Here is a 15451-nt window from a genome sequence, read left to right as displayed (position 1 = left end):
GCGGTGTTTCTGCGACTTTTCTCTACTTCCTGTTCCGTGACACACACACCCCCGCCCCCTGCCGCATCCAGCCCACAGTGGGTTGGAGCCTGCTGTGTGCTCGTGTCCTGGTGGCTCAGCTCGTGCCCGATGACTCCCGTGTGCTTGTGGCCGGCTCCTTGGGCCCAGCCCGCGTCCCCGTACAGCCTTGCTCAGCCCATCCCCAGACCCGTGTCCCTCTTGGGCTCCTGGTGCCCCCGTCAGACGGGCTGGCCCTGCCTGCACTTCCCATCTGCTGGGCATCCTCCAGGGGCTGCACACTTGCCCTTCCTGGCCTGTGGGTTCAAGCTCCCAGGCAACCACCTGGAGTCCTCTTCGGGCCAGCCTCTGTCAGCGCTCCTGGTGTGACCAAGGACCCAGCAGGTCATCTTAAATACCTCATAGCTAACAGGATTGGAATCACAGGCCCAGATCTGAGAGCCCCAGCATGACATCGGTGGATCTTGCCCCAGGGAAGTGCCCAAACAGAGAGAGTGGATTCTGAGCCAGGCCTCTATCAGTGGGGGCACTGCAGCCAGACCAGTCTTCATGCAGCCAGCAGAGAAGACGCCCAGGAAAGCTCAGGTTCTGAATCAGGATTGCTGCTGCAGAGGGCACCAGCAGCCCAGCACCAAGCAGCTGACCTGTGCTCTGGAGGAAGGAAGAGAAAATGGGGGATGGATTGGGTTTGAAAGTCCAGAGTGAGCCTGACTTCCAGCGCGGCTGGATGCGAGACCCTTCTCTTCCTGTGTGTGGTGGCCGCTTCCCAGACCTCAGCCTTCCTCCAAGCTGACACAGGTGAACTGGTGGCCTCCCCACCAGTTCGAACAGAAGCCTGTCCCTGACCCCCAAGCTGATGAGCAGCGGGACCCAAGCCTCTCACCGCCTTCTAGCCGCCAGCACCCCGTAAGCAGGTGGGGCTGGGGGAAGGCATGCTCCAGTGTCACCAGCGAAAAAGCAGACTGACTGCTGGGCCAGGCAGCCCGCTAGAGCTCAGCCCGTCCCAGGCCTGACGGTGACGGGAACTGTGCTGCTGGGTCTCGGTTACTCCCCCGGAAGTGCCGGCCTGCAGTGGCATTCGTAGCTCCCTGCAGAATTAAGTCCGAGGCCCTCAGCACACAGGGCTGCCACCCAATTCGGCCTCTGTGGCTCTGTCTCCTCATTCCCACCCCTTCCCGGCCCCTCTGAGATGGAAGCCATGAAGTACACACCGTGAGGGGTGTTGAGGACCCCCTAGTCGAGCCGTCCAGCGCTCCCTTGGGCGTGCCACGTGCTGGTTCATTTCTCTGTTGCAAATGGACGTCCTTTCCATCCTGTTCCTCGGGACGCTGGCAAAGCAAATGCAGCAGAGATGAGCTGTGCGCGTTCCTTCCCACTCTTAGCCTCTGCCCTGGGTCCCAGTGGAGCTGGGAAGCTGGAGGGAGGCCCAGCCCCGCGGATCTGCCAGCTGAAAGTCCTGACCTGCAGAAGGACCTCGTGGCCAGCTCCCAGGGGACAACTGTCACCATCTCAGGAATGACTCCCACTGGTAACTGAAACACAGCCCTTCAGAAAATTGTATAAACTTGGAATTCTCAAGTTATGATTAAACAAAGGTAATAAGCACTCAGGACTCAGCCCTTCTTGATAAACGTGCGCATCTGGCTGTTCCCTCTGCTCCCGAGGGCGTCTACAACTGTACCTGTAGGTTCTCTGCGGTGCTGCCTTTGATCCGGTCTGTGGACCTCACTGTTGGTAGCTTGAAACTGGCCCCACTAGGAGTATTTACACCATGGAAATGGGTAATTGCTGCAAATCAGGGTCATTTTGTTGTTTTCTGGAGAGAAAGTTGTTAAACACCAGCATGCCACTGCCCCCAACCAGTATAATCGTGAGAAATAATAGTTGTTTGAAGCCACTGCGGTTTGGGTTGGCTTGTTACATAGGAATGAATGGTGCTACCACGGCCCACAAAGGCCCAGCACTGGGTGGCCCCCTCCCCTCCCTCAGCAAACCTCCCCAGGGTCTTCCGTAGCTAGACCCAAACCTGGGCCCTCGCCCGGGCTGCCTGGCGATGTCTCCTCCCCACTCAGGGCTTGGCCCAGACCCGCTCCCTGGAGGGGCCTCCCAACCAGCCATTCTAGCATCAGCCTGTCTGGCTTTCTTCCTGGTGCCGACCATTGGAAAGGAAACTTTTCCTTACTATTTATCTCCCCTTCACAATTCAGAGCAGGACGCTCCTGGCTGCTCCGCTGGTGTAAACTTGGCTGAAGCGTCTGCTGACCGCTGGCAGTCGGGTGCTCACAAAGACCTTGCTTTGCACCCCTCTCCTGAGGCTCTTCTCCTCTCTGTTGAGCCTAGTGTGTTCTCTCATTTTGTTTTCTGTGTGTTTCCTTCTGGAGATGGTGATCCTGACCTGTATCCTCATCTCTGGTTCTACCCCACCCACACGGAGCAGCCTGGCAGGACGAGTGTGGGAAGCCATGTTGAGTGCTGACCCAACCGTACGTGCTGCTGTGGGCGGCGCTGCTCTCAGTAGCAGCTCTGTGTGCTGGTCCCTGGGGCCTGCATAACATGCAACACAGATGGGGAGGCCTAAACAACAGACATTTCCAGTCTCACAGTTCTGGAGATAGGTGTTGCAGGGCTGGTTCCCCCTGAGGCCTCTCTCCTGGGCGTGTAGACGGCTGTCTTCTCCCCGTGTCCCCATGTGGTAGTCCCTGTGTGTGTGTGCCCTGATCTCCTCCTCTTATAAGGACACCAGTCACATTGGGTTGGGGCCCACGCATATGGCCTCATTTTACCTCAGTCACCCACTTAGAGTCCCTATTTCCGCACACAGTCACATTCTGAGGTCCTCAGGGTTAGGGCTTCAACATGTGAATTTAGGGTGGCAGAGGCAGACACAGTTCAGCCCATAACACTTTGTCATCAGACATCAAACACCACAGGGTTTTATAAAGTCAGGTGGGTTTCCTTTAGGCAAACCCCACACCCTATATACTATTAACACCCCGTGGCAGGCTGAATAATGCCCTCTGCCCCTGTCTCCAAAGACATCCGTGTCCTGACCCCTGGCCCCTGTGAGTGTTACCTTATCTAGCAGAAGGGACTTTGCAAGTTAAGGACCTTAAGGTGAGACACCTCTGGATTGTTCTGTGGGTCCTCAGTGCAATTGCAAGGGAGGCAAGAAGGGCAGGCAAAAAGAGATGTGACAGAACCAGAGGCTGGAGTGACGGTTTGAAGGCAGAGGGAGAGCCGCAAGCCAAGATAGGCTGTGGGAGCTGAAAGAGGCAAAGGAAACAGCTCCTCCCAGAGTGTGGGGAAGGAGCAACCCCACGATTCTGGACGTCTGACCTCCAGAAGTGCGAGAGGGTGAGTCCGTGTTGTTTGGTGTGGCTTGTTATAGCGGCCACAGGAAGCTAAGACACACCCTCACCGTCTTCTCCTTTGGTTTTCAGTCTTTAGGAAGGGTCCAGTGTTTGCCGAGGCTTTGCAGGAGGGGCTGGAGAATTCTCTCTCACCTGAGCCCCCAGCGACACCTCAGCTAGTTGATCCGTTGCAGGACGGGGCTGAGCCTCTGCCCCGGCCAGCAGGGCCACAGTCTCAAGGTGCCCGCAACCCACGTCCACACTGCCTGAGCCACCTCTTCAAACACCAGGCAGATGTCACCCCTGCTTGAAAGGTGCCAGTGGCTTCCCCACTCTGATGGACCCTGTGTGGCTTGCTGCCACCCCGCCTCATCTCGGACCCCTCCTGCTCTGGACGTGCGATTCCTTCCCTTGTAAAACTCCGGCACGCGCCGGCTTCCTCGTCACGCAAAGTCAGCTCAAATACGACTTCCTCAAAGAAAACACTGAAGTTTGGGATTAACATATACACACCAGTATATACAAAATAGGTAAACAACAAGGACCTACTGTACAGCACAGGGAACTGTACTCAATATCTTGTAATAACCTATAAGGGAAAAGAATCTGAAAAAGAGTATATATATATATATATATATATATATATATATATATATATATATAACTGAATCACTTTGCAGTACACCAGAAACTAACACAACATTGCAAATTAACTACACTTCACTTTTTTAAAAAATAAAGTTAAAAAACAGGGCTTCCCTGGTGGCACAGTGGTTGAGAGTCCGCCTGCCGATGCAGGGGACACTGGTTCGTGCCCCGGTCTGGGAAGATCCCACATGCTCTTCCCACATGCCGCGGAGCAGCTGGGCCCGTGACCCATGGCGGCTGAGCCTGCGTGTCCGGAGCCTGTGCTCCGCAACGGGAGAGGCCACAACAGTGAGAGGCCCGCGTACCGCAAAAAAAAAAAAAAAAAAAAAAAACCCAAACCCGTGGCTCTCCTTGCTGTCCCACAATTACCTGCATGACGCCTTTTCTTACTTCCTTCATGAGTGGAAACTTATGTCCACACAGGCTTTTGTGTGGACATAAGTTTCATTTCTCTGAGATAAATACCCAAGAGTGCAGTTGCTGGGTCATATAATTAAGTATATGTTTCATTTTTAGAGAAATTGCCAAGCTCTATTCCAGAGTGGCTGTACCACTGTACATTCCCATCAGCAACATAGATAAGAGATCTAGTTTCTCCACATCATTGCCAGCATTTGGTATTGCCGCTATTTTATTTTGGCTGCTCTGATAGGTGTGAAGTAATATATCAAGGTGATCTTAATTTGCATTTCTGTAATGGCTAGTGATGTTGAACATCTTTCACAAGCAAGCTTATTTGCCATCCATATATCCTTTTTGGTGAAACATGTCTTCATGTATTTGCTTATATTCTAATCATTTTTTTTAATTTTATGTTTTGAGAGTTCTTAAAATATTTTAGGTACCAGTCCTTCATGTAGTTTGTAAATATCTTCTTGCAGTCTGTGGCTTGTCTTTTCATCCTCTTAATAGAGTCTTTCTCAAAACGAAAATGTTTAACTTTGATTAAGGCCAATTTATTGATTTCTTTCTTTTGTGGATTGTGCTTTTGGTGTCATGTCTAAGAACTCTTCACCAAGCCCTCAGTCCTGAAAATTTTCTATTTTTTTTCTGTAAAAGTTTTATAGTTTCACACATTTTTACACTTAAGTCCATGATCATTTTGAGTTAAAATTTGCATTTGCAGATGACATGATAAGCTATGTAGAAAATTCCAAGGAATTTACAACCAAAAATCTCCTAGAACTAATAAATGAGTTCAGCAAGGTCTCAGGATACAAGATCAACACACAGAAGTCCATCACATTTCCATATACTGACAGTGAACATGTGGAAACCAAAATTTAAAACACAATATCATTTACAGTCACTCCAAAGAAAATGAAATACTTAGGTATAAACTTTAACAGAACATGTACAGGATCTGTATGCTGAAAATTACAAAATGCTGAGAAAGAAATCAAAGATCTTAATAAATGGAGAGACATACCATGTTCACGGATTGAAAGACTCAACATAGTAAAGATGCCAATTTTCCCCAAATTGATTTATAGTTTTAATGCAATTCCTATCAAAATCCAACAAAGGATATTTCTGGACACAGACAAGTTTATTCTAAAATTTATCTGGAAGGACATGGACCCCAGAATAGTTAGAACAGTCATGAAAAAGAGTAAAGTGGGAGGAATCATCTAACCTGGTATTATGGCTTGCTGTGAAGCTACCGCGGTGAAGACTGTGCTGTTGGCAGAGGGATAGGCATGGTGATCAACGGAACGGTGCAGAGATCCCAGAAACAGCCAACAAGCAGCCAACTGATTTGACAAATGTACAAAAGCAAGTTAATGGAGGAAGAATAGACTTTTCAATAAACAGTGCTGGAACAATTTGATACCAGCAGACGAAAAAGAAAGAAAAATATCTTCATCTAAACCTCATGCCCTATGCCAACAATTCTCTTTCTAAAGATTGAAAAAAAATACATATATATATATATATATATATATATACACACACACACATATATAAATAAACATTGCTACGGCTCCAAGGCAGGAGTCACTTTTGCATTTGTACCTGAAAGACAAGGACTAGCGCGGTAGAAGGTTAGGTGCTCAGGGGCCAAGGCCAGGGGCCAGCGCCACCTGCGAGCCACACGGACCCAGCCCCCGCCCCGGGTGCTTACTAGCCACGCCCCCAACACGGTAGGGGCGGGGCCAGGATGCCCATACACTGACAGCTGGGGCGGGGCGGGGGCGGGGACCAGAGCTTAGGCACGCCACTTCCGCCGGAAGCTCAATTGCCCGGCTTCCTGTTGGAGTTGGTCCGGCAGGTCCGGGAGCTGCGTTTCTGACAAGGGAAAGAGCCCCAAACTCACTCTTTCAAATCGGCCTCGGGCCAATTGTGAGTGGGCTGGATCTCGACACTGCAGCTGGAGCAGTCCCGCCCCGAGGGCGGCTGCTGGCTAGCAGAAGAGGACCTTATCTCTTACGGAACGGAGGCTGCGCGCACTGGCTGTTTCCGGGGGGCCGGACTCCGTCGCCGCGCCGCGCTCCGCCTCGCGCGGGGCCACGTCTCCGCCTGAGCGGCCGGGCGGGGCATTTGCAGCGGCTTCCTCAGCGCCGGGGTGAGGGTCGCGGGGTGGCTCCTGGGCAGGGCCTCCGGCCGGGGAGGGCGCGGGGAGCTAGGGAACCGCGGCGCGGTCGGAGTGGGGGCCGGGCGAAGGGCGGCGGTACCGGGGCGGACGCGGAGGGCCGGCTGCGGCTCCGCCTAGAGCGACAACGCCCCGCGCTAGTCCGGCTTCTCACCGTTGGTAGCCTCCGGGCCTGGAAGCCGGCCTGTGTAGCTGTTAGGGAACTGGCTTCATAAATATACATACATTCGAGCCCTTCCGGAGCGCTGTCTACCCGTGCCGGGGAGTGATCTGTTCAGAGGTGCCCACAACTGCTGTTGGTCTTGTTCTTTTGCAGAACTTCTGTCAAGATGACATGTGTGACATGGTGTCGGATGGTTAGTGTGAAGCCTGGTTTAAAGAGCCCATGTGCTCTCAGCCTCTCAGTCCACCTCGATTCCATCTCGATTCTGGGTGCTTAGAGGCGTTTCACTGGTGCAGTGATACCTTCCAGAGGCAGTGGGGTCAGGCGTAGTCACTAGTCTGCAGGTGATGCAGGTGAACAGCTCGGCCTTCATTCAGCAACTGTTTGTTGAGTGTCGGTCGTGTGAGCGGCACTGTTCATTGTAGGTGCTGGGATCCAGAGCCGAAGTCGTGTCAGGGTCCCTGCCCTCACTGAGCTCACGCTGTCGTGGAGGGATGCGGAGGATAAATGAGGTCATTGCTGAGAGAGTATTGGGCGGTGCTTGGGGTGGGTCTGTAGGAGACCCCGTCGGCGGAGGTGACTTTTGAGCCAAGGCTTCTGTGACAAGAAACTAGCCATGCAAAACTGTGGGATAAGAGTGTTTCGGGCAGAATGAAGAGCAAGTGTGATGACCCTGAGGGAGGAGTACGTTTGGTGTTTTGAGGTAGAGAAGTATGGCAAGTATGTAATGAAAAAGGAAGAAAATGATAGGGAACAAGGATGCAATGTAGGGAGGGGTCAGATGGTATGCAGCATCCTAGTTCGTGGTGAGAGGCTTAGATTTGATTGTCAGTGTGATTGAAAACCACTGGGACGTTGTAAGCCATTTACAGGTGACTCGTGGATTTTTCTTTTTTTTACATTTTAAATTGTCCCTTAAATATTGCAAATATAACTTTTTATTGGAGTGATAGCCTTCAGTTCCAGTGGACCTTGAATGGCAAGAAAAGGAAATAAAAGTCATCTGACATTACTCAGATTCAAAAGTAACCTTTTTTTTCTTTTTAGCCAGTTGCCTTAAGCAGCAGTATAATTTTTAAATTTAACTAAACTTACAATATTATGTTAGTTTCAGGAGTATAACATAGTAATTTGATGGGTTTTTTGTTTTTTTGGCCATGCCGTGCAACATGCGGGATCCTAATTCCCCAACCAGGGATCGAACCCATGCCCCCTGCAGTGGGAGCACAGAGTCTTAATTACTGGACTGCCAGGGAAGGCCCTGATGTTTTTATAAATTAGACTCCATACAAAGTTATTATAAAATATTGGTTATATTCTTTGTGCTGTACATTGCATCCTTGTAACTTACTTATTTTATACCTAGTAGTTTGTACCTCTTAATCCCCTTCACCTACTTTGCCCCTCTCCCTTCCCTTCACCTCTCTGGTAACCACTAGTTTGTTCTCTGTATCTGTGAGTCTGTTTCTGTTTTGTTATATTTGTTCATTTGCTTTCTTTTTAGATTCCATAGTGATAACATACAGTATTTATCTTCCTCTGTCTGACTTATTTCACTAAGCATAATGCCTTCCAGGTCTATCCATGTTGTCGCAAGTGGCAAAATTTTGTTCTTTTTTTATGACTGAGTTATATTCTGGCGTGTGTGTGTGTACCATATCTTCTTTATCAAAGCAGCATACTTTCTTTTTTCTTTTCTTTTTTTTTTTTTGCAGTAAGCGGGCCTCTCACTGCTGTGGCCTCTCCCGTTGCGGAGCACAGGCTCCAGACGCACAGGCTTAGCGGCCATGGCTCGCGGGCCCAGCCGCTCCACGGCATGTGGGATCTTCCCGGACCGGGGCACGAACCCGTGTTCCCTGCATCGGCAGGTGGACTCTCAACCACTGCGCCACCAGGGAAGCCCAGTATACTTTCTTGAATGAGAATATATTCAGTTGGCTTTTACCTATTGATTTTGACAAGCAGCAATTGAAGGGAAAATAACACTAATAATAATAGCTGCTATTTATTGAGCTCATGGGACGTGTGCAGTTAATCCTGGCACAGATTTTTTATTCTTTTTCTCATCATCTTACTGATGAGATCGCCAGCTAAGAGTGGTTAAGAAATCTGCCCATGATCTCACAGGTGAGGGTCGGGGAGTCAGGACCTGCAGCCAAGATGTCTGATACCTGAGTCTGTCCTTTACATTACACTGCTATATGGTGACATTAGGCTTTCCGGGTTTTCACTTTGGCCATGCTCTGTTGTTTTTCTTTTCTTTTTGGCTGCCCCACGTGGCTTGCAGGATCTTAGTTCCCCCACCAGGGGTCGAACCCATGCCATCGGCAGTGCATGTGCTGGTGGTCCAGAGTCCTAACCACTGGACCACCAGGGAATTCCCATGCTCTGTTGTTTCTGATTGCTGATAAGGACATCTTAAAGAAGATGGGGTAGATGGAGCTGTTAATGTGCATATACCAAATCCATGTAATCTTCTGTCTCGGGGGAAGCTGGAAGTCACATAGGTGCCTGAGATGGTAATTTCTTGATCTGAAGTCTCTTGATGTCAGACAGTGATGGACCTAGAGTTACATGCACTTCGCGAAGTTCTGAGTGACGGTTTGCCTCATCTCTTCCCTCTGGGAAAGAGCAGAATGCACGTGGTCAAAAACAGTACTGCGATTAGGCTGATCTCTGCTTTTTAATCACAAAATGGAGTGTGCATGTTACTACTAACAGCTTCCTTGTGATGTGCTCCCAGCTGTCTGACCCTCCTTGCCCTGTGTTTGTCAGCCGTCTGAGATAATGAGGCCCTGGACAACTGAATCATGCTAAGTAAAATTCACAGGAGGCTGAGGATACACGGAGAATGCCAGGGTATTATGGACAGGGAGAAGTGTCCCTTCACCAGGGGCTGCTTCTGGCGGTCTGTGAATTCCATCTCTTGTCTGGCTTCAGGAAGAGCTGCATGTGAACAGGAGCCACCTTCATAAGTTACCAGAACAAGTCACAGTCACAGGGTCTCGAACTCTCGGCGGCTGCACCATCCATCTCTGGAGGGGGTAGGGCTCCTTGGGAATCAGAAGGCTTCTTGTTTAGTAAGAAATCCAAATAAAGGGAAGCCAGTGAGCGGAGTGTGTGTTGGCACTGGGCTCAGATGGCCTGATTCATTTGTCTTTGGCCTGCCTTCCTCAGTGGACATGAACACCTAGGCCAGTGTTCCTCTTTCCCGCACAGTGTCAGGGTCAGGTGTGGTCACCGCTTGCCTCGGTGGCGCATTCTCTGTGGCTCCTTGGCCGCCCCTGTGCCCTCCCTCCTTTGGTTGGCATGTTCCGTCTTCCATAGGTAAGTCCAGTCCCACTGGCTGTCGCGCTCTTCCTGGTCACTGTCACTGCTTATCTGCCTGTGACCATTCACGTACAGCTCTCCCAGTTTATACCTCCCAGGGTGTTCTTTGCCCTCACTAGAACTGCGGCTCCCACCTGCGTTTAGTAGAAACAGACTTATTCTGTATTTGACAAGGCATTGTGGATGACCAAGGATGCAAATACTGTCATCGTTTTGTTTTGGAACCACTAGCTTGGTTGTTAAGGGGTAGAACTTGGTGAGGCAGAGATTTAAGTCAGTAGCCTGTGCTGAGCACTGCTCTGTGCAGGGGATGTTCCAGGGGGTAGGGGCAGACTTGGAGTCGTGATTTCTGCATCCAGGATCTTACAGCGTGATGGAAGAGATAGGCACACACACACTGCGATGTGATATGCTTGCAGGGGGTATCGTGATGGCAGAAGCGAGTGGGCCATGTGCTTTACCTGAGGCCCAGGAGGGACTTGAGAGCAGTGCCTGATGGTAGACATGGAAGGGTCCATGGGTATTTGCCTGGAGTCAAGGAGAGAAGGGCATTGGCAACAGTTACCCATGTTTTCACACATTTCTATCCGTGGTCCTCTCAAGTACAAACTCTTAGAACTAGCTCTACACTTAATAGTAGACATAGGGAATCCCCTGCTTGTCCAGCGGTTAGGACTGCGCCTTCCCTGCCGAGGGCCCAGGAACTAAGATCCTGCAAGCCGAGAGGCGTGGCCACACACACAAAAAATTGGCCATAGCCTTTTTATGTTCGTAACAGCACTGTTATTGATCCATGGTCTCGCTGGCCTGTCGGGCGCCGGGTTGCAGAGGGGAACGTGTGGATGATGGGAGCTGTGGGCCAAACGCCACTGGGTTCCCGTCGCTGGGCCTCACCGCGGGGTAGACCAGGTCGTGCCAGCCCCAGGCTGTGTGTTCGTGGGTGACAGGGTGACCGAGGACTGCGGAGAAGCAGGCGCACCTGCCTGTCCAGTGAGAGTCGGCTCCTGCTTAGGCTCTTCAGAAATGTCTCTGTGGGATTTGTAAGCTGGGGAGGAAAGTCATGTAAATTTTTGTCCTGAAACCTGCGATAGTATCCTCATTACACGTCAAATGTGACAACCAGTTGCCAGACTTCGGGCAAAGTTTTGCCACCTTAAACTCAGCCTGGCAGGATGGGCTGAAAGATAGCAGATCCTGCGAGAAATGAAGGATGCGTTGGTTACCTGCTGTGACATGCTGTCTCTGCCCCCATCCCGGGACGGCTACTTCCCTCTGTCCTCACCCCCTGTGCTTTCCTCCAACAGTGTCCAGTTTACCATGTCCCACGCCATCGCGTCTTCCATGTTGCCCTCTGGATCTGAGCTGTGGCCTGGGCACTGACATGCCAGGTCTCCTGGGGCAGGGGCTTGCCCTTTGAGCCCTGGGAGCTCTTGGGCCTGTGTGTCCAGTACAGAAGCCACTGGCCACATGTTGCTATTTACACACAAATTCGTTAAATTTAAATAAATACAGACTCAGCTCGTCAGTCACCCAAGGCCCACCCCCAGCTCCGTGGCCACCTCTGCCGATTCTAGCGCCGACTGTGGAGCTTCTCACCCTGGCGGGACGGTCTTTAGCCGGCGCCAGTGCAGGCGCCCTGTAGGGATGGGCCCAGGTGGAGCTGGTTCAGCATTTTATCCTCAAAATCTAGGATGTTGTAGGTGCTCAAGGATTATTTGTTGAATGAATAAATCTATATTTGTTTATTATACAGATGCAAATTGGGAACCAAATGTTAGTCTTGGAATTGTTACTTCAAGTCTGGCAAACAAAGTTTCATAATACCTTTTTTCTCTTTTTTCTCCTGTCAGGTATCATGATATTACTTGGTTTGATTTCAGGCCATTTGTGAGACTTTAAATCTTCCGAAAATGGCAGCCCTGGTGCGGCCCATCCCAGGAGCTCTCGGCCGTTGCTGATGGCAGAAACCAAGCTCGCTCGCAGTTCACTTGCAGCCCCTGACTGTCAGCCCAGCCCGTGTCACCCTAGCCATGGACGGTGCAGCGGCCGTACAGGAAGGCCTGCTGGAGGACAGACCCGGCAGTGGGATCTCAGCTCACCCCGAGGCCCCCCCAGAGCCCACTGGCTCCCTGACATCACTGGACCAGTGGGATGAAGCCCAGTGTAAGTCACCAGTTACTCTGTGTGCTGCTGACTTTCTGCCTTCAAACAGGAGAACGTGGGTCAGCGTGCATTTTGGAGGAAGCCTGTGGTGTCTAAGACCGTAATGAACTTTTTAATTCATTCAGAGTGTGTTTTTAGTAATCAGATGAGGGTTTGGTTTTGTTTTTTAGTTGATGCCAACCTTGAATCAAGCACCACGCGTGTTAAATAGAACGGACACTTTGTGGAACTTTCTGCTCCAGCAGGACAGAGCAGCATGGTTACCGTTAAGGCTTCTGTAGGTCTTCACTGACACATCATTGTGCCCTAACATTCTACCTTTTTGGTTGGTTGCCAGAATTTTACTAACTGGGATCCAGAAATGGTCCACTAGTGATCTGAGGATTATTGGATCACATTTGCATGTTAGCTGATGTGTTATTTGTGCATCGGAAGTACAGGGTGAATTACCCACTCCATTCCATGCCCCTTCCTGGTCGGTGTGTGCTTGAAAATCGTTACCATGTGTATTTACTGATTTACTAGCAGAAACTGCATTCCTGTTCTTGTAAAACAGTGCTCAAGCACCTGAAATGGCTTTGCTGGTTACTGCTCCTTATACGCCGGGTGAGGCCAGTGTGGCTCGGCCCGAGACCAAGAGCTCTACAGTGGGACGGCTCCTAGGTCTGCCACTAACAGCAAGGAGCCCTCAAGCAAGATCCTTGATTTATCTCAGTCTCACTCTCCTCTTGAGAAAACGGAAAGATGAATGGTACCTGCATCTCGGGATGGTCGTGAGGGCCCATGTGAAATGCAAGCACCTGGGAAGCACCCGGGAAGTGGTGCTGGCCGTGTGTGTGTCGTCATCGTTATTTGTTTATCCATAATTAGCCTTGTGTTTGGAAACAATCAAGTCTTATTATTTATTGGGCCTTCTTTTAGGTTTCTTTTAAAGTGCAATATGATGCTCAAAAAATGACTTTGTTTTGTAAACAGGAAGGTTTAGAGACTCTCCTAGATCCGTAAGTAAGCCTGTCAGAAAGCAGAACTGACCCGATTAACTTGGATCTGAGATGCAGGATTCCTCCCCCGACCCCGACCCTGACCCCAGCAGGAGACTGAAGGGCTGTTTGTGTAAAACAACAGATGGTTGTTTCAGGGTGGTGGTGGGTCTCCCCGCTCTGCTTTGTGTCTGGGGTGCCCCGTTTATATTCTGGTTTTCCTTTCAGAGAGGCATGACAGTAGCTATGTTAGTTGGGAATCACATTTCAAGTGACAGAAACCCATTTTAAATTTGCCTGGGCACAGAGAGAACTTCCTGGATGCATACTGGGTACGTCATGAGAGCCAAGTGATGCTGACCCTGTGCGAGGCTGGGGCATTGCAGTGCTGGGGCCCTGGCACCTGCCTGGAAGCCCCTCCACACGTCTCCCTGGCTCTTTGGCTGCCAACTGGCCGGTCTGTCACGGGGAGAGTGCTTTCTTTCTAGTTTCCTTTTGGCACAGAAATAGGTTTCAGTTAGAGCATAAACAAGTCTACTCGTAACAGTGTTAGTGGAGGAGAGTGAGCTTGGTAGCCGTGTATAGTCACCACTGGTCAACTTGGCTTTGTATCCGTCAGGTGTTTGTCAGCCATGAGCACGGACTCTAGGTTCTGTGCTCAGCTTTGCCATAATCGTTCTCAGCAGCTATTCTGACTCTGCCTTTGATTTCTCATTTGGAATCAGCCCGTTGAAAACGTGAGGCTGTGACACGGGTTAGCACTGCTGTTAACAACGCCTGTTAGAAACATCGTCAACTGTGTTTTAAGCATGTGTAAGGATTTTTTTGCTATTTTTTAAAAAACAGACTTTCGTAAGATTTCTTGTTGGTCTTGTTTAAATGCAAAGGAAACATTACTACTTAAATTCCACAGCCGTAGCGCGGAGGGTGAGGAGGGCGTCCTGCAGGTGAGTGTGTCAGGCTCTGCGAGGTCGAGTGACTTGTCCCACCTCACCGCCCACAGGAGGGGACGATCCTGCTGTCCTCTCAGAGTGAACAGATCCATGGCATGTGGAGATTGCTCACGTATCTAGATCCCCTCTTGTCCTGCTTGAGTTGTTAAAACCGTGATGGCCCAGCACACCCTCTTTTCCAGGTGCCGGTGTCGAGGTAGACAGAGCTTCAGATGAAGGAGGAAGCCAAGGGGACACCTGTCTGAATGGGCCGGCGCCACAGTTCCCAGACCCTCCGCTGTCAGTGGGTCCTGAAGCCTCTCCAGGTGTGGCTGATTTCCATGACAACCTAAGGAAGTCTCAGGGGACTAGTGCTGAGGGCAGTGTTAGAAAAGAAGCTTTGCAGTCCCTCAGACTCAGTCTTCCTATGCAAGAAACGCAACTGTGTAAGCATCTTCCCACTGGGCTCTTCCCCCCTCTCCCCCCACCCCAGGGCCCTTGTCACCCACCATCCTTCAGAGGCACAGGCCCTGCACCCCCCTTCCATTTGCTGTTTTATCACTGTGGTGGGTCGTACATTTAACAGTTAGCTCCATTTCAGAGACAAGATACACTTCATCATGGCCTGATGGTGACTTGGGCTTGAGGCCCAAGTTTAAAGGGCCTGTGCATGCGTGTCTTTTGTCACCCTGGGTGGTGAGCAAGCAGCCAGTGGGGTTTTGATCTTGACAGTTACACTTTTTTTTTTTTTTTTTTTTTTTGCGGTACGCGGGCCTCTCACTGCTGTGGCCTCTCCTGTTGCGCAGCACAGGCTCCGGACGCACAGGCTCAGTGGCCATGGCTTACGGGCCCAGCCGCTCCGCGGCCGCGGCATGTGGGATCTTCCCGGACCGGGGCACGAACCTGTGTCCCCTGCATCGGCAGGCGGACTCTGAACCACTGCGCCACCAGGGAAGCCCGACAGTTACACTTTGAAGGCTTTCTTTTATGAGTTACTTTAATCAGTGTACATTTTGTGCAATCCCTGGGGATTCATGGGTGAACAAGTTGCAAACTGGCAGCCTCTGAGCCCTAGAAACCTCCAGGCCTTTTTCTAACATGTAGGTTTTCATACACAGCCTTGTGTGATTTTACTTAATGGGATCATTTCACACGTGCTGTTTTTAAGCCTCATCCTCCCTTTAGTACCTCTTCCCCTCCCCTCCCGTCCAGGTCAGCCACATTCTCACATAGTCCTTTACAGGCGTCTGGAAACAGCCAGGTTTGGGGGTCAT

General features: G+C 50.6%; 1 protein-coding gene across 2 annotated transcripts in view; it reads left to right on the top strand.

Annotated features, from left to right (window-relative positions):
* The first annotated feature begins 6454 nt into the window (after positions 1–6454).
* Positions 6455–15451, top strand: part of GOLGA3 (golgin A3) — a 44800-nt gene continuing 35803 nt past the window's right edge. Inside the window, exons 1-3 of one of the 2 annotated variants that reach the window (XM_060170389.1) lie at positions 6455–6582; positions 11953–12265; positions 14381–14503. In XM_060170389.1, the coding sequence (XP_060026372.1) occupies positions 12133–12265; positions 14381–14503 (256 nt within the window). In that variant the 5' untranslated portion in view covers positions 6455–6582; positions 11953–12132. Of the gene's footprint in view, positions 6583–11952; positions 12266–14380; positions 14624–15451 lie in introns of both variants that reach the window. The other variant, XM_060170388.1, reaches the window with a different exon arrangement.

Source organism: Lagenorhynchus albirostris, chromosome 14 (assembly GCF_949774975.1).
Source record: "Lagenorhynchus albirostris chromosome 14, mLagAlb1.1, whole genome shotgun sequence".
Taxonomy (NCBI): Eukaryota; Metazoa; Chordata; class Mammalia; order Artiodactyla; family Delphinidae; genus Lagenorhynchus; species Lagenorhynchus albirostris.
Note: the sequence above shows the minus strand (reverse complement) of the source record. Positions and strands in the feature narration are given on the sequence as shown.